Raw genomic sequence first — 26,589 nt, 5'->3', positions numbered from 1 at the left:
CCGTCTCTGAATCCGTCTCCATGCAAAGCACTTCCACCCTGACCTCTAGGACTGAGACCAGCCCTGTGTCCATAGCTTCCAGTCCGACCTCCACAGCAGAGACCAGCACCGGCTCCGAGACCGTCTCTATGCCCAGAGCTTCCATCCCAACCACCCCATATGAGTCCATCTCTCTGTCCAGCTCTTTCAGCCCGACCTCTGTGACTCAGACCAGCACCGTCTCTGAATCCATCTCAACGCAAAGCGCTTCCACCCCGACCACTAGGACCGAGACGAGCACTGCCTCTGTGTCCATCTCCTCGCCCAGAGCTTCCAGCCCGAGCTCTATGGCCGAGACCAGCACCTCCGAGTCCACCTCTCCATCCAGCACTTCTAGACCGACCTCTGTGACTCAGACCAGCACCATCTCTGAGTCCATCTCCTCACCCAGAGCTTCCAGTCCGACATCCACAACCGAGAGCAGCAGCATCTCTGAGTCCTTCTCTTCCCATGCAGCTTCCAGCCCGGGCGCTACGGCTGAGTCCAGCACCAGGTTCGAGTCCGTCTCCTCCCCTAGAGCTTCCCTCCCGACCTCCACGGTGGAGAGCAGCACCGTCTCCGAATCCATCTCCACGCAAAGCGCTTCTAGCCCAACCTCTAGGACTGAGATTAGCAGTGTCTCCGAGTCTGTCTCCTTGCCCAGAGCTTCCAGCCCGACCTCCATGGCCGAGACTAGCACTCTCTACGAATCCATCTCGACGCAAAGCGCTTCCACCCCGATCTCTAGGAACGAGATAAGCCCTTTCTCCGAGTCCGTCTCCCTGCCCAGATCTTCGAGCCCAAGCTCTGTGGCCAAGAGGAGCACCATCTCCGAATCCATCTCCACGCAAAGCGCTTCCAGCCCGACCTCTAGGACTGAGACCAGCCCTGTGTCCATAGCTTCCAGTCCGACCTCCACAGCAGAGACCAGCACCGGCTCCGAGACCGTCTCTATGCCCAGAGCTTCCATCCCAACCACCCCATATGAGTCCATCTCTCTATTCAGCTCTTTCAGCCCGACCTCTAGGACCGAGTCCAGCACCATCTCCGAATCCGTCTCCACGCAAAGCACTTCCACCCTGACCTCTAGGACTGAGGCTAGCACTGTCTCCGAGTCCGTCTCCTCACCCAGAGCTTCCAGCCCGACCTCCATGGCCGAGACTAGCACTCTCTCTGAGTCCGTCTCCCTGCCCAGATCTTCCAGCCCAAACTCTGTGGCCGGGAGCAGCACTGTCTCCGAATCCATCTCCACGCAAAGCGCTTCCAGCCCGACCTCTAGGACTGAGACCAGCACTGTGTCCATAGCTTCCAGTCCGACCTCCACAGCAGAGACCAGCACCGGCTCCGAGACCGTCTCTATGCCCAGAGCTTCCATCCCAACCACCCCGTATGAGTCCATCTCTCTGTCCAGCTCTTTCAGCCCGACCTCTGTGACTCAGACCAGCACCGTCTCTGAATCCATCTCCTTGCCCAGAGCTTCCAGCCCGAGCTCTATGGCCAAGACCAGCACCTCTGAGTCCACCTCTCCATCCAGCACTTCTAGAGCGACCTCTGTGACTCAGACCAGCACCGGCTCCGAGTCCATCTCCTCACCCAGAGCTTCCAGTCCGATATCCACGACCGAGGGCAGCACCATCTCCGAATCCGTCTCCACGCAAAGCACTTCCACCCTGACCTCTAGGACTGAGACTAGCAGTGTCTCCGAGTCTGTCTCCTCGCCCAGAGCTTCCAGCCCGACCTCCATGGCCGAGACTAGCACTGTCTACAAATCCATCTCGACGCAAAGTGCTTCCACCCCGATCTCTAGGACCGAGATAAGCCCCGTGTCCGAGTCCATCTCCTCGCCCAGAGCTTCCAGCCCGACCTCCACAGCCAAGATCAGCACTGTCTCCGCGTCTGTCTCTATGCCCAGAGCTTCCACCCCGACCTCTAGGACCGAGTCCATCACTGTCTCCAAATTCATCTCCACGGAAAGTGCTTCCACCTCGATCTCTGGGACCGAGACCAGCACCAACTCCGAATCCATCTCCACGCATAGTGCTTCCATCCTCACCTCTGGGACCGAGACCAGCACTGCCTCTGTGTCCATCTCGACGCAAAGCGCTTCCACCCCGACCTCTATGACCGAGACCAGCACCTCCGAGTCCACGTCTCCATCCAGCACTTCTAGACCGACCTCTGTGACTCAGACCAGCACCGGCTCTGAGTCCGTCTCTTTGCCCAGAGCTTTCAGCCCGACCTCCACGGCCGAGAGCAGCACCATCTCCAAATCCGTCTCCACGGAAAGCGCTTCCACCCTGACCTCTAGGACCGAGACCAGCACTTCCTCTGTGTCCGTCTCCTCGCCCAGTACTTCAAGCCTGACCTCTGTGGCTGAGACCAGCACCTTCGAGTCCATCTCTCCATCCAGCACTTCTAGACCGACCTCTGTGACTCAGACCCGCACCGGCTCCGAGTCCGTCTCTACCCCCAGAGCTTCCAGCCTGACCTACATGGCCGAGTCCAGCACTGTCTCCAAGTCCGTCTCCACCCCCATATCTTCCAGCCCAACCTCTGTGACCGAGACCAGCACCAACTCCAAGTCCATCTCCACAGCCAGAGTTTCCAGCCCGACCTTCACAAGCAAGATCAGCACCAGCTCCGAGTCTGTCTCCTCTCCCAGAGATTCCAGCCCGACCTCCACGGACGAGAGCAGCACTGTCCCTGAGTCCATCTCTACGCCCAGTTTTTCCAGCCCAACCTCTGTGGCCGAGACCAGCACCAACTCTGAGTCCGTCTCCACACCTAGAGCTTCCAGCCTGACTTCCATGGCTCACTCAACAACAGTCTCCGAGTCCGTCTCCATGCCAGGTGTTTCCAGCCCAATCTCCATGGCCAAGTCCAGCACTGTCTCCAAGCCCGTCTCCTCACCCAGCGCTTCCATCCCGACCACTACGGCTGAGTCCAGCACTGTCCCCCAATCCATCTCCACGCCCAGAGCTTCCACCCTGACTTCCACTGTAGAAGCCAGGACAGTGTCTGAGTCCTTCTCCACTCCCAGTGCTTCTAGTCTGACCTCCACGGCTGAGACCAGAACCATCTCCAAGTCCATCTCTACACCCAGTGCTTCCAGCTCGACCTCCATGGCTGGGTCAAGCACCGTCTCCGAGCCCGTTTCCATGCCCAGTGCTTCGATCCTGTCCTTGACATCCAAGTCCAGCACCGTCTCGGAGTTAGTCTCCACACCCAGGGTTTCCAGCCTGACCCTCACATCTGAGTCCAGCACCCTCTCTGAGTCTGTCTCCATACCCAGCATTTCAAACCTGAGTTCCACGGCTGATGCGAGCACAATCACACAGCCAACAGTCTCTGAATTCACCACCAATGAGACAACCGTGACATTGGTTCCTCCCCATCCAAGTGGCACTGAATTCACAAGGACAGAGACTACCATGGCAAGCACTCCTTCTCTTCCAATGACAGAGACATCCACACACAATGTGATAACACCTTCTTCAGGGCATACCACAATGGAAACAATCAACAGTGAGACAACCTCAGCAACATCCTCTTCACCGACAATGGTGCCCAGCTCTTCCACCCAGAGCACCTTCCTGACTTCTGTCTCTCCCACAACCCTCTCTGAAAGCACAGCCAAGGAAACGACTCTGGCAACAATGGTTTCTGCTCCAGTTTCAGCAGAATTCACGAATAGTTATACAACATTGTCAACAACACCCTCTGCGTCTGCTACATCTGAGATATCCACCAGCGAGGCAGCGGCGACAACAGCTACTCACACTGCAGTTGTATCAACATCTTCTTCTGAGAGTGCCATCACGACAAGCATGTCACACACAACAGTTCCTGAATTCATTACCAGTGCCGCACCCCCAAGGACAACTGCTCCACATCTGACTTTAACAGAATTCACAGGCCGTGAGACTACCATGGCAACTAGGTTTCCTGTAGAAACGGCTTCAAAATCTGAGACCACGATATCAACAACTCTCTCTGTACCTGTTACACCTGAAATCTCCACCCTTGAAACAAACTCTACAATGGCCACCTCCCAACCAGCTCTGACCACCCCTTCCTCTCAGAGCCCTTCAGTGACGTTTCCCTCCCACTCAGCTGTGTCTGAGTTCACCAGAAAGGAGACAACTTTGGCAACAAGCATTGTAAAGACAACTGGGCGCTATTTAACCATGTCTGAAGTCCCCACTAATGAAACCACACTTGCAACAAGTCTTTCCGGGACAACGGTTCCTGAAGTCACAAGGTCTTCCACACTCTCTGTGGCAGCTACAGCAGACAGCTCCACCCGTGAGACAAACTTGACAACAGTCACATCCCAGCCAACTGTCGTGACATCTTCCACGGAGAGTAGGACAATGGCATCTGTGTCCCATACAACCCTACCCGAATTCAGCACCAATGAGAGAACCAAGGCAACTAGTCCTTCCACTCTTATGACTGAATTCCCAAAGAATGAGACCACCGTAACCTCAACTCCCTATGTCCCAGCAACAGGACTCACTCACAACCAAACGACACTGGCAACCACTCTTTCTGCGCCTGCCAGAAGTGAAATCTCCACCAGTGAGACAAGCTTGACAACAGCCACCTCTCAGCCCATTGTGCCAACATCTTCCATCGAGAGTAGCACCATGACATCTGTGTCCCATACAACCGTACCTGAATTCACCAGCAAGAAGACAACCGTGACGTCGGCCCCTCTCCATCCAACTCCGACTGAATTCACAAGTACTGAGAGTAGAGGAGTAACAACTCTTTCTGTCCCTAACACAGAGGAATTCAGCAGCCGACAGACAACTTTGACAACAGTCTCTCCTCAGCCGCCTGTGACCACATCTTCCACTGAGTCTACCGTGAAGACAAAAGAGTCCTATCCAACCATATCTTCATCCACCACCAGCGAGAGCACCCTGGCAACAACACTTTCCTACTCAAGTCCTCCGGCATCCACCCACCATGAGACACTGCCAATGACAACCCGTTCTGTTCCAAGCCCAACCAAATCCACCAGCCACGAGGAAACATTGGCTACGACTGTTTCTTCGCCTACCGCCACAGGGTCCTCCTCTGGCATCTCTCGCACAGTGATGACGTCCGAGGCAGCAACAAGTCACGTGTCTTCTACAAGGTCCATGGCACCTCCTCTTTCCGTCTCGACAGGTTCTTCGGTTCCCACGAGGAAACCCAGCACCGTGACCAGCCTTGTGACTCAGACGCAGTCTAGCAGCACAAGTACTTCCGTGACTGTGCCAACCAAAATCCCAGGGACCAGCAGCCACCCCACAAACCCCACTGGCACCACAACCACTGCGGGTGAGTTGTGGGTTTCTATGGGGAGCAGGGTTCCGCGAGGAAGGTAGGGGCGGCAGACTGGGAACCGTAGACTCTATTCCTGGCTCAGCCACTGACCAGCACCGTGGGGTCTCTGATCTCAGTCGGGGCAGGTGCAGTGCCCAGCACGATGGGGTCCTCCTTACGGTTTGGGGCATGCAGGGGTTACTGTCACACACAAAAATCACATCATCCACATCAGTGGCTAACTGGGATGTGAAGTTAATTCCTGGCTAGAAACCTGTGGCAAACCATTACCATTTCCCACGCTCACCCCAGAGGTGGCCGCATCTCAGTGCCGGGCGAGGGGTCCCTTTCAGGTGTATGTCCTCATTCAGTCCCATTTCTCTCTTTGCTCCCCTGAAGCTCCCGCCACCACGCTGGAGCCCCTGAGGTGCCAGAATGGAGGGACGCCCCTTGCGAACAAGTGTCTCTGCCTTTCGGGATTTACAGGGGAGCGGTGCGAAACGGTGATGAACAACATCAACATCGGTGAGTGGCTCTGGCCTCCCCCATCGCTCTGAGGGTCCCTGTTGGACTGCCAGTCCCTGAGCTTTTTGGGGACTGTGACAAAGCTCTGTCCTTGCCTCCATGGGTCCTGCATTTCCTGGCGGATTTCGCTAGTCTCAGAGGCTCACTGTGACCCTCCACGTAACCCTTCTTTCTCTCGAGACATGGGTCACAGTCTACTGAACCATTTTCATCATAAGCCAGCAAGGAAGGTGAGGAGAAGTTTCCTTCCTTGCACAGTCTCTGTCGTCTCCCAGTCTCAGTGATTAATCAGGTGGCAAAGGTGTGGGGGAGAGCCCAGGCCCATCCTCTACTCCGGGCTCCAGCCCAGGGACCCTAATAGTATCAACTATGGCAGCTGACCTTTTAGAAACATGGCATGTAGAATTCCCTGGGCTACTTCCCCCACAGCAGCCCTCACTTCCTCAAGCTCCACTTCACCCTTCCCTCATGGGCTCCTTCCTTGTGCCTGATATGGTGTGTACTACGCAGCCTCTCCAACAGCACAACTTCCTCCCACAGCACCTGACATGCGCACCCACCTGACTAACTGGGAGGCTTTTAACTAGTTTCAGCCAGCCCCTGATTGGCTTCAGGTGTCCCAATCAACCTAGCCTTCTCCCTGCCTTCTGGAAAGTTCTTAATTGGCCCCAGGTGTCTTAATTGACCTGGAGCAGCTTTACTTTACCAGGCGACCCTGGTGGCTTTACCGGGGTGTTTGTTCCTGCGACCCGTGACTGACACTCGCCTTTTTTGCAAGAGCATCGCACAAGCAAATGTGCGACAGGTACAAAAAAGGCTAATATCAACCCAGGGTGTGTGAATGGGGGAGGGCGTCGTCCTGCTCTGTTGGTGCCGGTAAGCCCCCTGCCATGGGTCTGTGGCGACCTCTGGGCACATTAGGGGAGCTGGGGGCAAACGGGCGAGTGGCCATGCAGAGGACGATCCGAGGGCTAGAAACCCGACGTAGGGGGCGAGGTTGAACCCGGGTGTGGTCAGCGTAGAGGACGGTGGGGACTTGAGCCTGGCCTGCAGGTCGGAGAAGGGCTGGTCTGAGGGGACAGGGTCAGTTGTACTCTGGGGCCCCCGAAGGCAGGAGAAGGAGCAAGGGGCTTAATCCGGAGCAAGGCCGAGGTCAGTTGGGTTTTAGGAAACGCTTCCTGGCTCTCAGGGTAGCTCGGCTCCAGAACAGGTGCCACAGGCGGGTCCTGTCTCTGGAGGCTTCTCAGAGCAGGTTGGAGAAACACCCGTCAGGACTGGGCTGGGGTTACTGGTCCTGGCTCAGCGTGAGGATCTGGACTCAGGCTCCCTTCCAGCCTGTCTGTTCCTGGATTCTCCAATGATGGAGCAACTTTAGAGGCTTAGAACAGGAGCCAAACTCAGTTGGCTCTTTAATTACCCCCGCTCCGATCTCGTAGTGTTTAAACCCAGCCTGGCGAGCCCCCGCTCGTCCTCCCCGGCTCGTGAGCGCTCGGGGCTGCCAAAGCTGCACTTTGTTTCCCATTTGCAGATGTGGTGAAGGCAGAGATCAATGTCACCGTGGTGGTGACGAACATGAACTTCTCCGAAGGCATGGAGGATCCAAAGTCCACAGCGTTCAAAGAGTTTGTGGAAATCTTCCGTACCCGGGTGAGGGAGACTGGACTCAGGACGGCTGGGGAGAACGCGCGGAGCTGTGGGTGAACGGGGAACTGCTGTAGTGGGAGCAGAGCTGGGGTCTGGCACGCCGGTGAGGGGTTAGATTGCAGGGTCTGTGGAGGCAGTGCCCCGTTGCAGACAGCCACAGTGTCTCCTAGGGGTAGGGGTTTTGATGCAATGCATTATGGGAAGTTTGGGGCTTTGGCAGGTGGGGGATGGTCCCTGGGGCTGGGTTGAGCCGTGGAAGGTCCAAGGCAGTCTGGAGGAAGGAGCATCCCACTGGTTTGGGGGAGCAGGGTCTCTGCTGGGTGGGGGACAGCTGCTGCAGCAGGGCAGGTCTGTGCGGAGCGCAGGGAAGGGGGCCAGGGCTCCCTGGAGTAGGGGGAGCACTTTGTGCCCACCGTGCTGAGCCCGCTCTCTTGCAGATGGACCCGATCTACAGGGAGACGGTGCCTGGGTTCCTCAGCATCGAGGTGATCCAGCTGAGGTGAGGTGTGGGGCCCGGGCCCCATGATGGGGGTGGGGGAAAGGGTCGCCAACTTTCTTGTCGCACAAAAGCAAACTCCCCGGGCTGGGTCAGGGAGTTCGTGTGCAGGAGGGGTTCAGGGTGGGGGAGTCCCTGTGGCACTTGCCACTGTTTCCAGGAAGTTGTCACCATGTCCCTGCAGCCCCTAGGCACATGGGCAGCCAGTGAGGCTCCACGTGCAGCCCGAGGCCTGGCTCCGCAGCTCCCATTGGCCGGGAACCTCCACCAATGAGAGCTGTGGGGGTGATGCCTGCAGGCGCGAGGTCAGTGCATGGAGCCTCACTGGCCGCCCATGTGCCATGGGGCTGCAGGGACCTGGCGGCAGCTTCTGGGAGCAGTGCGGTGTCCCAGGGCAGGCAGGGACGAGCCTGCCTTACCCGCACTGCACCGCCGGCCGGACGTTTCACCAAGTGGTCGGCAGTGCCAGCCGGAGCTGCCAGGGTCCCCTTTCGACCAGGCCTTCCTCTCGGAACCCGGACGCCTGGCAACCCTGGGGATGGGGTGGTGTCATCCGGTGGCCCCTGACGGCCTTTCTATTCTTCTTCTCCTCCCACAGCAATGGCAGCGTGGTGGTGGATCACCGTGTGGTCCTGGACGTGCCCTACGCCAACTACACCAGTGTGTACACCCAGGCCGTGGCCAACGTCAGAGCGCGGCTGAACGCCACCAATTGCACCAGCGCCTCTCCGGGTGTGTACCGCGCGTCGCCTGGCCAGCCGGCCTCCCCTTTGCGGGCCCGGCGCTGGCCATCTGGCTTTCGGGGTCGCTGCGTGGTGCCAGCCGCAGAGCCGGCGTCTCATCCCTTCCCTGCGGAGCCTTGCATGCCGTCCCTGCCGTGTTTCCTGCATCTCTCTTGGGCTCCCAGGGGGCGCCAGCCAGCCGAGGGGGTCTCCAGAGCCCCCGGGGAGATGAAGGAGACCCCCACCTCGCTCCGCTGCATCTGTCATGCAGACCGGCTAGTTTCTCCCAGGCGTTGGGGTTCCACCGCGCTAGGGCTGTGGGCGCTCAGCATGCTGGACTGTGAACGGCCCCTTCTAACCGCTCGGCCTCCAGCGTGCATCCTGCTCCCCAACATGGCTGGAAACATGCACAAACCTGGAGCCAGATCCCCCCCAAATCGCAGATGCTGCAACTCACATTTGGGTCTCCCTCTCTCTTGTTTTCAGACAAATTGTGCTTTAAACCTGGAGCCACGCAGGTCAACTCGGTAAATCTGAACATAGCAGGTAAGACCCAGAGCCTCTGTCTCTGCCCGTCACCCCCTTCCCTGCTCTCCCAGGATAACGTCAGGGGCCGGTCCTGTTGGTTTGTAACGTCAGAGACGCAGCTGGAGCGAACTTGCATCACAGCTGAATCTATGCCTGTGGCTTGACAGCGGATTCACCGCAGCTAAGGGTCTGGCCGGCAGATGCAAGGACCCCAGTGATCTCTGCGTCCGGCTGAGCGAGTGCAGAGCGTTTGGAGTCACACAGGCTCCATTTAAATGCTCCGGGAATCCAGCAGCTCCCCGGGGAGGCCGTTCTGGCCGCCATGCCCATGTTCCGTGCAGTCTGAATCGGGCGAAGCGCGGCTCCCAGGTGTTAGATGCCTTCTCCCCTGTAGCCCGGGATCCAGTCGCTCTCTGGGACCGGTTCCTGTTTTGGAGGGTCCCTTGGGACGCATCTGGCTGAGCAGTGTCTGAGCATCCAGGAAGGAAGAGGGAGGTGGGTTGGTTTCCTGTGGTATTGACCTGCCTCGGCTTTCGCCCTCCCCCCCAGCGGTCTGCCAGAAAAACTCCATCATTCCCGCGGCGTACCAGAAATATTACTTCCCGCTGAACGTGAGCAACGGGCTGATGTGCATCTCCAACTGCAGCATCCACAGCCCCTACGGCCCCTTCTGCAAAGCAGGGGAGCAGTGCTACCTTGGGGCTCAGGGACCCCAGTGCCGGTGAGTCACACACCTCCCCAAAGGGGGCTGCTTTCTGCTGGAGCTAGAGACATCTTGCCTCCCTGCTGCTGTGTCCCGTGCGCGAATGAGCTCTCCAAAGCCAGGCAGGGCAGGGGATGCTCTCCTCCATGGGTCACTGCCCAACGCCTCAGCATGGTGGTAACTGGGGGTGCTGCGCCACAAGAAGTGGGGAGCCTGAGCTGTAGGGAGTGGGGGGCTCAGAGGGTGCGCATTTGCCAGGGGATGCTGTGGGGCAGGGAGCAGGGTGGAGTCTCAGCAGCGGGCGCTCTCCCCCAGCAAGTAGGGCTGGCCCAAGTGGGGCACTAGCGGGCATCGTGGGGCAGGGAGCGGGGCAGGGGCTCAGCAGCGGGTGCTGTCCCCTGCCAGTCAGTGATTTCCACGCTGCCCCAGCACGGTGTCAGGCGGGGTTGCACTGCAGAACGTGGGGTGGGTAACTCAGCAGCGGCCCATGGGAAAGGCATGATCTGTAATTGGTTCCATGAGTGATGAAGCCATGGTAATTTTCCCCACTCAGTCAGCTGACCACGACAGTAGCAGGGACCCAGTCGATGCCAACAACAGCTGAGTTCACAGTACGGGAGACAGCACACAGCACAGCGGTTCGGTCCAGCACAGAGCCACCGAGCTCAGCCACAGCTCCTGTCCCAAAGACGTCTGTAGCCACCACAGAGAGAAGCACACACACGAGTTCCTCAGAGACAGCTACAGGAGAACATCTGACGACTCCTTCCCAGTCTCCTCTGACAGCATCGTCCAGTAAAAGTCCCATAAGGATGACTGTCACACACCCCGCGGTGTCTGAATTCACCACCAATGGGTCAACCGTGACATTGGTTCCAGCCCATCCAACTGGTACTGAATTCCCAAGGACAGAGACTAGCATGGCAAGCACTCCTTCTCTTCCAATGACAGAGACATCCACACACAATGTGATACCACCTTCTTCAGGGCATACCACAATGGAAACAAGTAACAGTGAGACAACCTCAGCAACATCCTCTCCACCGGCAACGGTGCCCAGCTCTTCCACCCAGAGCACCTTCCTGACTTCTGTCTCTCCCACAACCCTCTCTGAAAGCACAGCCAAGGAAACGACTCTGGCAACAACGGTTTCTGCTCCAGCTTCACCAGAATTGACCCACAGTGAAACAACATTGTCATCAACACCCTCTGCGTCTGCTACATCTGAGATATCCACCAGCGAGACAGCGGCTACAAGAGCTACTAACTCGGCAGTTGTTTCAACATCTTCCAGGGAGATAACAAGAAGTGTCTCTCTCCCAACACTACCTGAAACTTTCACCAGTGAGACAACCCTAACAACAACAACTCTTCCCCCGACCTTTAGTGAATATACAAACAGTGAGACTCCCATGGCAACCTCTCTTCCGGTCCCGAGAACAGCCGAAATTTCCACAAGGGAGGAAAGTCTGATGACTGCTTCCGAGTCAACTCTGACAGCATCGTCCAGTAAAAGTCCGATAAGGACGACTGTCACACACCCCACGGTGTCTGAATTCACCACCAATGGGACAACCATGACATTGGCTCCACCCCATCCAAGTGGCACTGAATTCACAAGGACAGAGACTGCCATGGCAAGCACTCCTTCTCTTCCAATGACAGAGACATCCACACACAATGTGATACCACCTTCTTCAGGGCATACCACAATGGAAACAAGTAACAGTGAGACAACCTCAGCAACATCCTCTCCACCGGCAACGGTGCCCAGCTCTTCCACCCAGAGCACCTTCTTGACTTCTGTCTCTCCCACAACCCTCTCTGAAAGCACAGCCAAGGAAACGACTCTGGCAACAACGGTTTCTGCTCCAGCTTCACCAGAATTGACCAACAGTGAAACAACATTGTCATCAACACCCTCTGCGTCTGCTACATCTGAGATATCCACCAGCGAGACAGCGGCTACAAGAGCTACTAACTCGGCAGTTGTTTCAACATCTTCCAGGGAGATAACAAGAAGTGTCTCTCTCCCAACACTACCTGAAACTTTCACCAGTGAGACAACCCTAACAACAACAACTCTTCCCCCGAGCTTTAGTGAATATACAAACAGTGAGACTCCCATGGCAACCTCTCTTCCGGTCCCGAGAACAGCCGAAATTTCCACAAGGGAGGAAAGTCTGATGACTGCTTCCGAGTCAACTCTGACAGCATCGTCCAGTGAAAGTCCGATAAGGACGACTGTCACACACCCCACGGTGTCTGAATTCACCACCAATGGGACAACCGTGACATTGGCTCCACCCCATCCAACTGGTACTGAATTTCCAAGGACAGAGACTACCATGGCAAGCACTCCTTCTCTTCCAATGACAGAGACATCCACACACAATGTGATACCACCTTCTTCAGGGCATACCACAATGGAAACAAGTAACAGTGAGACAACCTCAGTAACATCCTCTTCACCGGCAACGGTGCCCAGCTCTTCCACCCAGACCACCTTCTTGACTTCTGTCTCCAACACAACCCTCTCTGAAAGCACAGCCAAGGAAACGACTCTGGCAACAACGGTTTCTGTTCCAGCTTCACCAGAATTGACCAACAGTGAAACAACATTGTCACCAACACCCTCTGCGTCTGCTACATCTGAGATATCCACCAGCGAGACAGCGGCTACAGGAGCTACTTCCTCTGCAGTTGTTTCAACATCTTCCAGGGAGATAACAAGAAGTGTCTCTCTCCTAACACTACCTGAAACTTTCACCAGTGAGACAACCCTAACAACAACAACTCTTCCCCCGACCTTTAGTGAATATACAAACAGTGAGACTCCCATGGCAACCTCTCTTCCGGTCCCGAGAACAGCCAAAATTTCCACAAGGGAGGAAAGACTGATGACTGCTTCCGAGTCAACTCTGACAGCATCGTCCAGTAAAAGTCCCATAAGGACGACTGTCACACACCCCACGGTGTCTGAATTCACCACCAATGGGACAACCGTGACATTGGTTCCTCCCCATCCAAGTGGCACTGAATTCACAAGGACAGAGACTGCCATGGCAAGCACTCCTTCTCTTCCAATGACAGAGACATCCACACACAATGTGATACCACCTTCTTCAGGGCATACCACAATGGAAACAAGTAACAGTGAGACAACCTCAGCAACATCCTCTCCACCGGCAACGGTGCCCAGCTCTTCCACCCAGAGCACCTTCTTGACTTCTGTCTCTCCCACAACCCTCTCTGAAAGCACAGCCAAGGAAACGACTCTGGCAACAACGGTTTCTGCTCCAGCTTCACCAGAATTGACCCACAGTGAAACGACATTGTCATCAACACCCTCTGCGTCTGCTACATCTGAGATATCCACCAGCGAGACAGCGGCTACAAGAGCTACTAACTCGGCAGTTGTTTCAACATCTTCCAGGGAGATAACAAGAAGTGTCTCTCTCCCAACACTACCTGAAACTTTCACCAGTGAGACAACCCTAACAACAACAACTCTTCCCCCGACCTTTAGTGAATATACAAACAGTGAGACTCCCATGGCAACCTCTCTTCCGGTCCCGAGAACAGCCGAAATTTCCACAAGGGAGGAAAGTCTGATGACTGCTTCCGAGTCAACTCTGACAGCATCGTCCAGTGAAAGTCCGATAAGGACGAGTTTCACACACCCCACGGTGTCTGAATTCACCACCAATGGGACAACCGTGACATTGGCTCCACCCCATCCAACTGGTACTGAATTCCCAAGGACAGAGACTAGCATGGCAAGCACTCCTTCTCTTCCAATGACAGAGACATCCACACACAATGTGATACCACCTTCTTCAGGGCATACCACAATGGAAACAAGTAACAGTGAGACAACCTCAGTAACATCCTCTTCACCGGCAACGGTGCCCAGCTCTTCCACCCAGAGCACCTTCTTGACTTCTGTCTCCAACACAACCCTCTCTGAAAGCACAGCCAAGGAAACGACTCTGGCAACAACGGTTTCTGCTCCAGTTTCAGCAGAATTGACCAACAGTGAAACAACATTGTCAACAACACCCTCTGCGTCTGCTACATCTGAGATATCCACCAGCGAGACAGCGGCTACAAGAGCTACTAACTCTGCAGTTGTATCAACATCTTCTACTGAGAGTGCCATCATGACAAGCATGTCACACACAACAGTTCCTGAATTCATTACCAGTGCCGCACTCCCAGCGACAACTCCTCCACATCTGACTTTAACAGAATTCACAGGCCGTGAGACTACCATGGCAACTAGGTTTCCTGTAGAAACGGCTTCAAAATCTACCCAGGCTGAGACCACGATATCAACAACTCTCTCTGTACCTGTTACACCTGAAATCTCCACCCTTGAAACGAACTCTACAATGGCCACCTCCCAACCAGCTCTGACCACCCCTTCCTCTCAGAGCCCTTCAGTGACGTTTCCCTCCCACTCAGCTGTGTCTGAGTTCACCAGAAAGGAGACAACTTTGGCAACAAGCCTTGTAAAGACAACTGGGCGCTATTCAACCATGTCTGAAGTCCCCACTAATGAAACAACACTCGCAACAAGTCTTTCCGGGTCAACGGTTCCTGAAGTCACAAGGTCTTCCACACTCTCTGTGGCAGCTGCAGCAGAAAGCTCCACCCGTGAGACAAACTTGACAACAGTCACATCCCAGCCAACTGTCGTGACAACTTCCACGGAGAGTAGGACAATGGCATCTGTGTCCCATACAACCCTACCCGAATTCAGCACCAATGAGAGAACCAAGGCAACTAGTCCTTCCACTCTTATGACTGAATTCCCAAAGAATGAGACCACCGTAACCTCAACTCCCTATGTCCCAGCAACAGGACTCACTCACAACCAAACGACACTGGCAACCACTCTTTCTGCGCCTGCCAGAAGTGAAATCTCCACCAGTGAGACAAGCTTGACAACAGCCACCTCTCAGCCCATTGTGCCAACATCTTCCATCGAGAGTAGCACCATGACATCTGTGTCCCATACAACTGTACCTGAATTCACCAGCAAGAAGACAACCGTGACGTCGGCCCCTCTCCATCCAGCTCCGACTGAATTCACAAGTACTGCAAGTAGAGGAGTAACAACTCTTTCTGTCCCTAACACAGAGGAATTCAGCAGCCGACAGACAACTTTGACGACAGTCTCTCCTCAGCCGCCTGTGACCACATCTTCCACTGAGTCTACCGTAAAGACAAAAGAGTCCTATCCAACCATATCTTCATCCACCACCAGCGAGACCACCCTGGCAACAACACTTTCCTACTCAAGTCCTCCGGCATCCACCCACCATGAGACACTGCCAACGACAACCCGTTTTGTTCCAAGCCCAACCAAATCCACCAGCCACGAGGAAACGTTGGCCACGACTGTTTTTTCGCCTACCAGCACAGGGTCCATCTCCGGCATCTCTCGCACAATGATGACGTCCGAGCCAGGAACAAGTCAAGTGTCTTCTACAAGGTCCATGGCGCCTCCTCTTTCCGTCTCGACAGGTTCTTCGGTTCCCACGAGGAAACCCGGCACCGTGACCAGCCTTGTGACTCAGACGCAGTCTAGCAGCACAAGTACTTCCGTGACTGTGCCAACCAAAATCCCAGGGACCAGCAGCCACCCCACAAACCCCACTGGCACCACAACCACTGCGGGTGAGTTGTGGGTTTCTATGGGGAGCAGGGTTCCGCGAGGAAGGTAGGGGCGGCAGATTGGGAACCGTAGACTCTATTCCTGGCTCAGCCACTGACCAGCACCGTGGGGTCTCGTATCTCAGTCGGGGCAGGTGCAGTGCCCAGCACGATGGGGTCCTCCTTACGGTTTGGGGCATGCAGGGGTTACTGTCACACACAAAAATCACATCATCCACATCAGTGGCTAACTGGGATGTGAAGTTAATTCCTGGCTAGAAACTTGTGGCAAACCATTACCATTTCCCATGCTCACCCCAGAGGTGGCCGCATCTCAGTGCCGGGCGAGGGGTCCCTTTCAGGTGTATGTCCTCATTCAGTCCCATTTCTCTCTTTGCTCCCCTGAAGCTCCCGCCACCACGCTGGAGCCCCTGAGGTGCCAGAATGGAGGGACCCCCCTTGCGAACAAGTGTCTCTGCCTTTCGGGATTTACAGGGGAGCGGTGCGAAACGGTGATGAACAACATCAACATCGGTGAGTGGCTCTGGCCTCCCCCATCGCTCTGTGGGTTCCTGTTGGACTGTCAGTCCCTGAGCCTTTTGGGTACCCATTCTCGCAGAGCGGCTTGTTCCCAAGGGTTTGGTTCCTGAGCCCCTATTCCGGGCTCACGGTGCCGTTGGCTGCATCGGCAACCCTGGTGGCTTTACCGGGGTGTTTGTTCCTGCGACCCGTGACTGACACTCGTCTTTTTTGCAAGAGCATCGCACAAGCAAATGTGAGACGGGTGCAAAAACGGCTAATATCAACCCAGGGTATGTGAACAGGGGAGGGGGTCATCCTGCTCTGTTGGCTCCGGAAGCCCCGAGCTAGGGTGCTGTGGCCAGCTCTGGGAGCATTAGGGGAGCTGGGGGAAACGGGGGAGTGGCCATCCAGAGGACGATTCGAGGGCTAGAAACCCGACCTAGGGGGCGAGGTTCAACTTGGGCGTGGTTAGCGTGGAGGACGGTGGGGACTTGAGCCCGGCCTGCTGGTCAGGGAAGGGCTGGTCTGAGCGTAGAGGGTCAGTTGTTCTCCGGGGCCCCTGAAAGCAGGAGAAGGACCAAGGGGCTTAATCTGGAGCAGGGCCAAGCTTAGTTGGGTTTTAGGAAACGCTTCTTGGCTCTCAGGGTAGCTCGGCTCCAGAACAGGTGCCACGGGCGGGTCCCATCTCTGGAGGCTTCTCAAAGGAGGTTGGACAAACACCCATCAGGGCTGGGCTGGGATTACTGGTCCTGGCTTAGCGTGTGGATCTGAACTCGGAGTCCTTTCCAGCCGGCCGTTCCTGGATTCTCCAATGATGGACCTACTTTAGAGGCTCAGAAGAGGAGCCAAACTCATTTGGCTCTTTAATTACCCCTGCCCCTATCTTGTGGTGTTTAAACCCAGCCTGGCGAGTCAGCGCTCATCCTCCCCAGCTCGTGAGCGCTCGGGGCTGCCAAAGCTGCACTTTGTTTCCCATTTGCAGATGTGGTGAAGGCGGAGATCAATGTCACCGTGGTGGTGACAAACATGAACTTCTCCGAAAGCATGGAGGATCCAAAGTCCACAGCGTTCAAAGAGTTTGAGGAAATCTTCCGTACCCGGGTGAGGGAGACCGGACTCAGGAGGGCTGGGGAGAACGCGCGGAGCTGTGGGTGAACGGGGAACTGCTGTAGTGGGGGCAGAGCTGGGGTCTGGCACGCCGGTGAGGGGTTAGATTGCAGGGTCTGTGGAGGCAGTGCCCCATTGCAGAGAGCCACGGTGTCTCCTAGGGGCAGGGGCCCGATGCAATGTATTATGGGAGGTTTGGGGCTTTGGCAGGTGGGGGATGGTCCCTGGGGCTGGGTTGAGCCGTGGAAGGTCCAAGGCAGTCTGGAGGAAGGAGCATCCCACTGGTTTGGGGGAGCAGGGTCTCTGCTGGGTGGGGGACAGCTGCTGCAGCAGGGCAGGTCTGTGCGGAGCGCAGGGAAGGGGGCCAGGGCTCCATGGAGTAGGGGGAGCACTTTGCGCCCACCGTGCTGAGCCCACTCTCTTGCAGATGGACCCGATCTACAGGGAGACGGTGCCTGGGTTCCTCAGCATCGAGGTGATCCAGCTGAGGTGAGGTGTGGGGCCCGGGCCCCATGGTGGGGGTGGGGGAAAGGGTCGCCAACTTTCTAGTCACACAATACCAACCCCCCCGGGCTGGGGCAGGGAGTTCATGTGCAGGAGGGGTTCAGGGTGGGGGGGGTCCCTGTGGCACTTGCCGCTGTTTCCAGGAAGTTGTCACCATGTCCCTGCAGCCCCTAGGCACATGGGCAGCCAGTGAGGCTCCACGCTCAGCCCGAGGCCTGGCTCCGCAGCTCCCATTGGCCGGGAACCTCCACCAATGAGAGCTGTGGGGGTGATGCCTGCAGGCGCGAGGCCAGTGCATGGAGCCTCACGGGCCACCCATGTGCCATGTTGCTGCAGGGACCTGGCGGCAGCTTCTGGGAGCAGTGCGGTGTCCCAGGGCAGGCAGGGACTAGCTTGCCTTACCCGCACTGCACCGCCGGCCGGACGTTTCACCAAGTGGTTGGCAGTGCCAGCCGGAGCTGCCAGGGTCCCCTTTCGACCAGGCCTTCCTCTTGGAACCCAGATGCCTGGCAACCCTGGGGATGGGGTGGTGTCATCCGGTGGCCCCCTGATGAGTTTTCTCCTCTCGTTCTCCTCCCACAGCAAGGGCAGCGTGGTGGTGGATCACCGCGTGGTCCTGGACGTGCCCTACGCCAACTACACCAGTGTGTACACCCAGGCCGTGGCCAACGTCAGAGCGCGGCTGAACGCCACCAATTGCACCAGCGCCTCTCCGGGTGTGTACCGCGATTCGCCTGGCCAGCCGGCCTCCCCTTTGCGGGCCCGGCGCTGGCCATCCAGCTTTTGGGGTCGCTGCAAGGTGCCAGCCGCAGGCCTGGCGTCTCATCCCTTCCCTGCGGAGCCTTGCATGCCGTCCTTGCTGTGTTTCCTGCATCTGTCTTGGGCTCTCAGGAGGCGCCAGCCAGCCTAGGGGGTCTCTAGAGCCCCCCCTGGGGTGATGACGGAGACCCCTCTCACTCCGCTGCATCTGTCCCGCAGAGTGGCTAGCCCCTTCTCCCACTTGGCCTCCAACTGGGCCTGCCCCCCTGCGCAGACATGGGCCCCCCAGGACCAGCGCTCGTGGCACCCCTATAGTTCACACCCGCCTGCTCCCAGAGCTCCAGCGGCATGGCTGCTGGCCCAGCCCTGGGGTCCTCGCTGCTCCCCACCCCTATCCCCAGGCGGAAAGCCGCCAGGGTCCATGCCGAGGGGCGCCACTTACGGGCCTGGATCTTCTCTTTCAGCTGAGTCGCAGGAATTGTGCTTCAAAGCCAACGCAACGCACGTCAACACGGTCCCCCTGATGATGGCAGGTGAGATGCAGTCTTGGAGAGGCGGTGGGGCGGGGACCATCTGGCCTGATCCCCAGATACCTGCCTCCAGAGTAATTCCCAGGTCTGTTAGAAAAACCTCTTTCTTTTGCTGTAACATGGGTGGAGACTCCAGCACGGCCCCTGGGAAATTCGTCCCCCGCTTTGTTACCAGCACTGCCGGAAGCCTGGGCCTTTGCGGGTCAGACTGCGCCCCCCCAAGGGGCGGAGGCTCCACCACTGGGACTAGTGAGTTGATTCCCCTGGTTAATCAGCCCCCAGCGTCACAGACGTGGTGCCCCGTTTCCAGGGTCCCCTTGTCTCACTTTGGCGTCCGGCCATCTCACTGGGAATGGAGCTGCGATCGAAGCCTATGGAGTCACGAACAGCACAGAGCAGCCAGGATGGGAAATTCGGCCGAGAGATTTTCAAACCAGGAAGGAAAATGAAGACCAATTGTTGTTGGCTGTTCGGGGCATTCCGCCGGCCTCTAAAGAGAACGGACAAATGCGGATGTCAGATGCCCCCTTGTTTGTGTGTTAACACTGACATAGGCAGCAAATTCCCAACTGATGACAACCAGGGGAACTTGCTGCCCCAAGGTCTGCCTGAGGCCAAGTAGCATTGGCCGGAAAATGGAAATCCCATCCCATACAAAATTTCACATAACTGGGGGGAATGGAAATATGTTGCACTGGGAGGAAAGGTCAAGGGGTGACATTTTATACAGGGAGGATGTTCAAGAAAAAGAATCCCAGTGCGGGAGACCCAGAACGGGTGGTCCCGCTGCCTCCAGCATCCTGGGAAGGCCGGTATCTACTCCTGCTGGCTCTTGGGGGGCAGTAGGGGGGGGTCTGGAGACCTCAGGACGGAACCAGAGCCCCAGCGTGTTTTCCTGCAGGGCGGTTCTGGGGCTGGCCCAGCTGGAACTGGGGGGATTCCCGTGCTTACCTGCTCTGGCCCTGTCTCCCCAGGTGTGTGTCTGAACAACTCGACCATCAGCCAGTCCTACCAGAAATACTTCCTGCCCGTCAATGTCTTGGGGCAGCTGATGTGCGTCTCCAACTGCAGCATCCACCACCCCGACACCTATGCCTGCAACGGCCGGGGGTACTGCTACATCCAGCTGGGGGGACCCACCTGCTAGTGAGTGTCACCGCCCGGGGTGGAGGTGTGGGGAACTCAACTGTGGCTGGGGAGGGGGATGGAGGCCGGCTGCAACACCTGGGTGAAAGGCACCCGCAGCTGGTCGGAACACCACACTCTGGAGCAGCAAAAAATGGGAGGGGGGTCACTGGGGCACAGGGCTGGTCACCCCCCTCTTCAGCATTTGCTCCTGGGGAGCATTGGGCAGATTTGGGTCAGGCCTGAGCCTCAGTACTGGGGCTGGGACTGTCCCTTGCTGAATGGGGTTAGGGGTCCCTTTCCCACACTTCTGACATCGGAAACCCCTACCCCTGCTCTAACCCATGAGATCCCGCTCCCCTCCCAGAGCTGGGGAGAGAACCCAGGAGTCCCGACTCCCAGCCATCCCTTCTCTAACTCACCAGCCCCCACTCCCCTCTCCGAGCTGGGGAGAGAACTCAGGACTCCTGGTTCCCAGCCCCTTGTCTCTGACCCATCAGCCCCCGCTCCCCTCCCAGAGCCAGGGAGAGAACCCAGGTGTCCTCACTGCATCACACTCCTGATGGCCTCCCCCTCTCTTGGCAGCTGCCAGCACTCAGATTGGTACTGGTTCACGGGCAGTCACTGCGAACAAGTCGTGAGCAAGGTGGGCGTAGCAGTGGGGGTGGCGCTCGGCCTGGTCGTGCTGCTGCTGGTGATTCTTGTCCTGGCCATCTGCCTTGGCTGGCGTCGGCACTGGAGTGGCAAGCACAGGTACGGGGGGAGGGTCTGGGGCAGGCGGGGCCTGGGAGGCACAGCATGGTGGGATCTAACCCATCCTGGACAGGGGTTTGTCTGACCTGCTCTTAATAACCTCCAAGGACAGCGATTCCACCACTTCACTGGGCAATTTATTCCAGGGCTTAACCACTCTGACAGTTAGGAAGTGTTTCCTGATGTCAATTTAAACCTCCTTGTGATGGGTTTGGTCACAGAGACCCCCTCGGGACTGCCACCTGATGTGCTGAGACTACCTCTGATCCCATTTTCCCCGCCAGCTTGGGACTTCCATACCCTGTCTTGTTGAGCCAGAAATGCCAGCCTGCTGCAAACACAGACCCAGGTCTGAGCCACGTCCCCCAAAAGCTGCAGACTTAACTGAAAACAGCTTAAGAAGTGCTCCTGTCTCTAGCACCCAGACACCCAGCTCCCAGTGGAACCCAAACCCCAAGTCAATCCGTTTTACTCTGTATAAAGCATAAACTCATAAATTGTCCGCCCCCTGTAACACTGATAGAGAGATATGCACAGCTGTTTGCTCCCCCAGGTATTAATGACTTGTTCTGGGTTAATTAATTAGTAACAAGTAGGATTTAAATGGTTCCAAGTAATAACAGACAGAACAAAGTAAGTTACCAAGCAAAATAAAACAAAAACACGCACGTCTAAGCCTAATATAGTTCCAATAAGCTTCTTTCACAGGCTAGACTCCTTTCTAGTCTGGGCCCGATCCTTTCCCCTGGTACAGCCCTTGTTCCAGCTCAAGTGGTCACTAGGGGATTTCTCATGACTGCCGCCCCCTTTGTCCTGCTCCTCTCACTTTTATAGCTTTGGCACAGGGCGGGAATCTTTTGTCTCTCTGGATCCCCACCCCTCCTTCTAAATGGAAAAGCATTATGTTTAAGATGGATTCCAGTACCAGGTGTTATGGTCACATATCCTATGAGTCCCCTAAGCCTCCATTCTTCCTGGTCTGGCTCACAGGAAGGCCTGCCTGCAAACAGAGCCATCCACAGTCAATTGTCCTGGCTGCTGGGCGCCATCAAGATTCCAAACCACCATTAATGGCCCACATTTTGCATAATTACAATCGGCCCTCAGAGTTATATTTCATATTTCTAGTTTCAGATACAAGAGTGATACATTCATACAAATAGGATGACCACACTCCGTAGATTATAAGCTTTGTCATGAAACCTCACAAGAGACCTTTTGCATGAAGCATATTCCAGTGACATTATATTCACACTCATTAGCATATTTTCTTAAAATCATATGGAGTGCAGCGTCACACTCCCTTGCTGCAATTTAAGCCCATTGCCTCTTGTCTTGTTCAGAGAGGTTAAGGAGAACAAATAGACAGAGCTCCTGGAGTCTGTCACTCGAAAGCAAGGTTTTTAATCCTTCTCATGACTCTTCTCTGACCCCTCTGTGATTTAATCACCATCTGGCTGGAACTGTGGGTGCTAGAACGGGCAACAGATGCTCAGATTCATGGATTTTGGTCTTTTCCCTTCCTTTCCCCTGCCACAGTCAGGTAGGGAAGGATTTCATAGAAGGGGAAACTGAGACACTGATTTCAGCCATGGTCGCACCCAGGCTAGGCACAGAGGGAAAACTACCTCTCTGCCCCTACTTGATGGAAACCTCAGAAAATTCCCTGAACTGAAAATACCACCCCCCACCCCCCGAAATTTCAGTTTGGGATAGTTCGGTTTCAACCATTTTCGGTCTTTGAAACATCCCCATGAAAAGTTGGGAACCGGAAAACTTGATCCTTTTTTTAGTTCGTTGGTTTCTTTTGGAAAATGGCAAACTGGGGCAGTACAATTTCAGACCCTTTTTCCCCCCCAAAGTCAAAAACTGCATGGATGCCTGAAACTTTCCTATGCCCCGTTTTGAGAAATGAGTGTTTTTTGACCCCCCAAAATCCAATTTTGTCAACCCCCTCTGCCCCAGATAATCTGCACTGGGAAGGACAGAGGGCCAGAGAGGGGTTTGGTCTTTCCGGTGAGCCTAGGACTGTTGCTGCCTTGAGAGCCAGCGGGGGCAGGTGTGTCGAATGCAAACCCTCCCCCCGGGGGGGCGATGACAGGGGCACAGGCGCCGAGTCCTGCAGAGTGTTCAGAATGATATTGCAGAGAACGCCCACGTTCGTCACACCCTGGGGTCAGGCACGGGTCAGACCCCAACGTCCAGCCACGCCCAAGAGAGAGGATCTCAAGCTGGCCGGGGTGAGGAGCAGGGCGGCCGACAGGGCCAGGGGAACGGAGGGGCCAGTCTCTCCAGAGGTGGTTGGAAGACACAGCTCTCTGAGTGGGTGAGATTTGCTGGCCCGGGCTAAACAGACGCTCAGACTCATGGTCCTTCCTGGCCTTGAATGCTCTGAATCTCCTTCCTTAGACATTTTTAAGCTTGGGCTTGACAAAGCCCTGGCTGGGATGATTTAGTTGGGGATTGGTCCTGCTTTGAGCAGGGGGTTGGACTAGATGACCTCCTGTGATCCCTTCCAACCCTGATCGTCTATGATTCTATGAATCTGTGACCTTTTCTTGGCCTCATCACTGTGGCATCTGGGTGGCTCCACGGAGTCACCAATAGATTTTAGTCTCTCCCCCTGCCCCGCCCCCGTCAGGTAGGGAAGGATTTCATGGAGTGGGAAACTGAGGCATGGGAGAAGAGGGATTTGCCGTGAGCTGGGGGAGCCAGGGCCCCGAGCTGAGACTCAGGACTCCTGGGTTCTCGCCACAGTTTTGCTGCAGACCGCGTGGCTTGGGGCGAGTCCAGAGGCCGATCCTCTCAGACAGGCTTTGTGCGCCAGGCCGTGCTGGGGTTGTACCGAGGACAGGCTGCGCCAGGCTCTGGCAGGTTTTGAAACCAGAGAATCTGAGACATTTGGGGGGGGGGTGGAAATTGGAGGTGGGTATGTGGCAGCCAGCCCCCCCGGAGTGCACATGCCGAGGGCTGTGGGGGGCTGGGCCTTGGGGCTGACGGGCGGTATGGCTGCTCTCTCTGCAGTGTGGCGGACCTGGAGGAGAGTCAGGAGAAGTGGTACAACAACGAGGAGTGGGAGTGGAATGCGCCACCCCAGGGAATCACTGCCAGGACCCCGACTGCACCCAGCTGGACTGGTAACATCCCAGGTGTGTAGCCACGTCCCCCGGCTCTGGGCCTCAGTGAGCCAGGCTGACCTCAGCCTCCCCTCTCCACTCTGCTGGCCTGGCTCCTTCGTGCTCTGCAGGGGTGCTGAGCGGTGGGCGCTGGGAGAGGGTCTGGGTGGAAGGGGGCTGGCTGGGCAAGGGGTTTGGCTGCCACCTCCGAGGCACAAATAACTGGGAGATCTGGGAGGAGCCTGAACCCAAGGTACTGGCCAGGTGCAGCGGGTGCCCGGGGCCGATCCTGCCACAAAGGGCTGATTCTGGGGCAACCTTAGCCGGCGGGGGTGGAGCAGGGGGGCTGGGAAAGGGAGGGGATGGAATGGGGGCAGGAGAAAGTGCATGGCAGGGTGGGGTCAGGGGACCAGGGTGCAGTGGGGCAGGGGCAGCAGTGCTGGGATAGCCGAGGGTGGAGGAAACTGGCCCCCCAAATGGTAACTGCTCATCCCATTCTGGGGCCTCTTGCAGGGACTGAGGGAGGCACTGGCAGCCACAGAGTCTCCTCGTCCTTCCGGCCTTCCCTGGACAAAGTAGACACATCTCTGCAGGTACCTGACCATTGGCAGAGCTGGGGGGAGCCCAGGGCTGGGCTAGCAGAGGCTGTGGGTCGGGTTGCCAACTTTCTAATTGCACAAAATGAACACCTTAGCCCCACCCCTTCCCTGGGGCCCCCCCTTCCCTAAGGCCCCGCCCCCTGCTCACTACATTCCCTCTCTTCCTCAGTGGCTCACTCTCCCCCACCCTCACACACTTTCAGTGGGCTGGGGCAGGAAATTGGGGTGCAGGAGGAAGTGAGTGCAGGGTCTGGGGTGGGACTGTGGATGAGGGTTGAGGAGTTCAGGAGAGAGCTCCAGGCTAGGGGGTGGGGCAGAGGGGTTCAGGGTGTGGGAGGGAGCACTGGGATGGGGCAGGGGGTTGAGATGCTGGGGAGGTGAGGGCTCCAACTGGGGGTGCAGGCTCTGGGATGGGGCTGGGGATGAGAAGTTTGGGGTGCAGGAGGGGGCTCTGGGTTTGGGAGTGGCTCAGGGTAGGGGGTTGGGGCATGGGTTTACCTCCAGCTGCTCCCAATCAGCGGTGCCGTGTGGGGACTAAGGCAGGCTTCCTGCCTGTCCTGACTCTGCACTGCACCCCAGAAGCGGCCAGCAGCAGGTCCGGCTCCTAGGCGGAGGTGTGGCAGGTGGCTCTGCATGCTGCTTTCACCCACAGCCACCGCCCCTGCAGCTCCCATTGGCCATGGTTCCGGGCCAATGGGAGTGCAAAGCCAGTGCTCGGGGCGGGGGCAGCTTGTGGAGCCCTGTGGCACCCCCGCCTAGGAGCTGGACCTGCTGGCTGCTTCCAGGGCGCAGCGCTGTTCCAGGAGAAGTAGGGGCTCACCTGCCTTAGTCCTGCAGCACCATGACTGGGTGCTGACTGGAGCTACCAGGGTCCCTTTCTGACCGGGTGTTCCGGCCAGAAACTGGACACCTGGTCACCCTAGCTGCGGGTCGGGGGTGAGGGGCATTGGGCTCTCCGCATTGTCTGACCCAGGCTGGCTCTGCTTCCCCCAGACGCAAATTGCCCGGCCCCAGGTGACCCGTATCTGAGTCCCGGCAGCTGGTCTGGCCTGCGACATCCAGGACTGATCCAGCGGCCGTAGCTGTTGGAGGAGGCTGCTCCCCGGGGACCTGCACCCGTCAGACCTGCGGAGCTGAGGCCGGGGGGCCCAGGCCAGACGTGAACCCAGAGCCACCACCAGGCCAGTCACTCTCTGCTGCCAAGACCCTCCCGTGGGACAGGGACGCAGCGGATCCGGGACTGGGCACTGCTGAGCTCCCGGGGACTGGCAGGCACCGAGCAGTGCTGCTGTTGGTGGTAGTTGGGGTCCTGGCAGTGGGGCAGGAGTTGGTAGCGTCCCCAACTCTGCCTGTGTCTGGGGGCGGGGTGTTCCTCTTTGGCAGCCAGGTGCACGGGTGGAGCTTTCCCAGGCCCTGGCTGGCCGCACTGAGGTTGTTTGCACAGCGGGTTCAGCGGATCGTTTGTCAAAGAGGAAGAATGGGCAGGCCAGGAAGGTGCTGGCTGGCACCAAGCCCCTCTGCTGGCGATTTCTGGGGTGGGGGTGGTGTTGATTTCCAATTGTTTCCTTTGCCCTGAGCAAACAGGGGCGGGATGGAGGTAGGGGGAATGGGGGCTGCGTTCCCAAGGGGTGAGGCCAGGGGACCCAGGCATCCAGAGGAAGTGAGGATGGCCCATTTCCAGCTGGGAGGGGGTTCTCAGTGAAGACAGGGGACCCAGGCGTCCAGGGGAAGAAGCCACGCTAGAGCAGAGCAAGGCAAAAGGCATTGGCCAGGTTCATTGCTCTGCAGGGGGACGCCCCTGGATCAGATTTCCCCACCCCCGGGAGGGGGCTGCCTCTCCTCATGACAGACCCCCCCAAGACAGGACACCCCCCCCCGGATTTTGCTCCCCGACAGCCTCTGCGGACTGAAATAATGTAAGTGTAAGAAATTAAGCTCTGCTGTTGTGATTCTCAGAGGGG

The 26,589-nt window shown here is 57.0% G+C and overlaps 1 protein-coding gene across 1 annotated transcript; it reads left to right on the top strand.

The window, feature by feature from the left end:
- Window positions 1-2,138: 2,138 nt before the first annotated feature.
- On the top strand, window positions 2,139-25,954 carry MUC3A (mucin 3A, cell surface associated; the record flags this gene model as incomplete). The annotated part of the gene is made up of 19 exons (XM_084616168.1): window positions 2,139-5,349; window positions 5,734-5,859; window positions 7,388-7,506; window positions 7,941-8,002; window positions 8,598-8,731; window positions 9,208-9,267; window positions 9,799-9,970; window positions 10,506-12,620; window positions 14,049-15,637; window positions 16,022-16,147; window positions 17,118-17,236; window positions 17,670-17,731; window positions 18,329-18,462; window positions 18,970-19,038; window positions 20,010-20,181; window positions 20,746-20,913; window positions 23,938-24,062; window positions 24,543-24,622; window positions 25,622-25,954. The coding sequence occupies 19 exons, from the start codon at window positions 2,139-2,141 to the stop codon at window positions 25,655-25,657; spliced, it is 8,679 nt and encodes a 2,892-aa protein (XP_084472294.1). The 3' UTR covers window positions 25,658-25,954.
- Window positions 25,955-26,589: the final 635 nt, after the last annotated feature.

Source organism: Lepidochelys olivacea (genome assembly GCF_965140295.1).
Source record: "Lepidochelys olivacea isolate rLepOli2 genome assembly, chromosome: 28".
NCBI classification, from domain to species: domain Eukaryota; kingdom Metazoa; phylum Chordata; order Testudines; family Cheloniidae; genus Lepidochelys; species Lepidochelys olivacea.
This window is presented reverse-complemented; position numbering and strand designations above follow the sequence as displayed.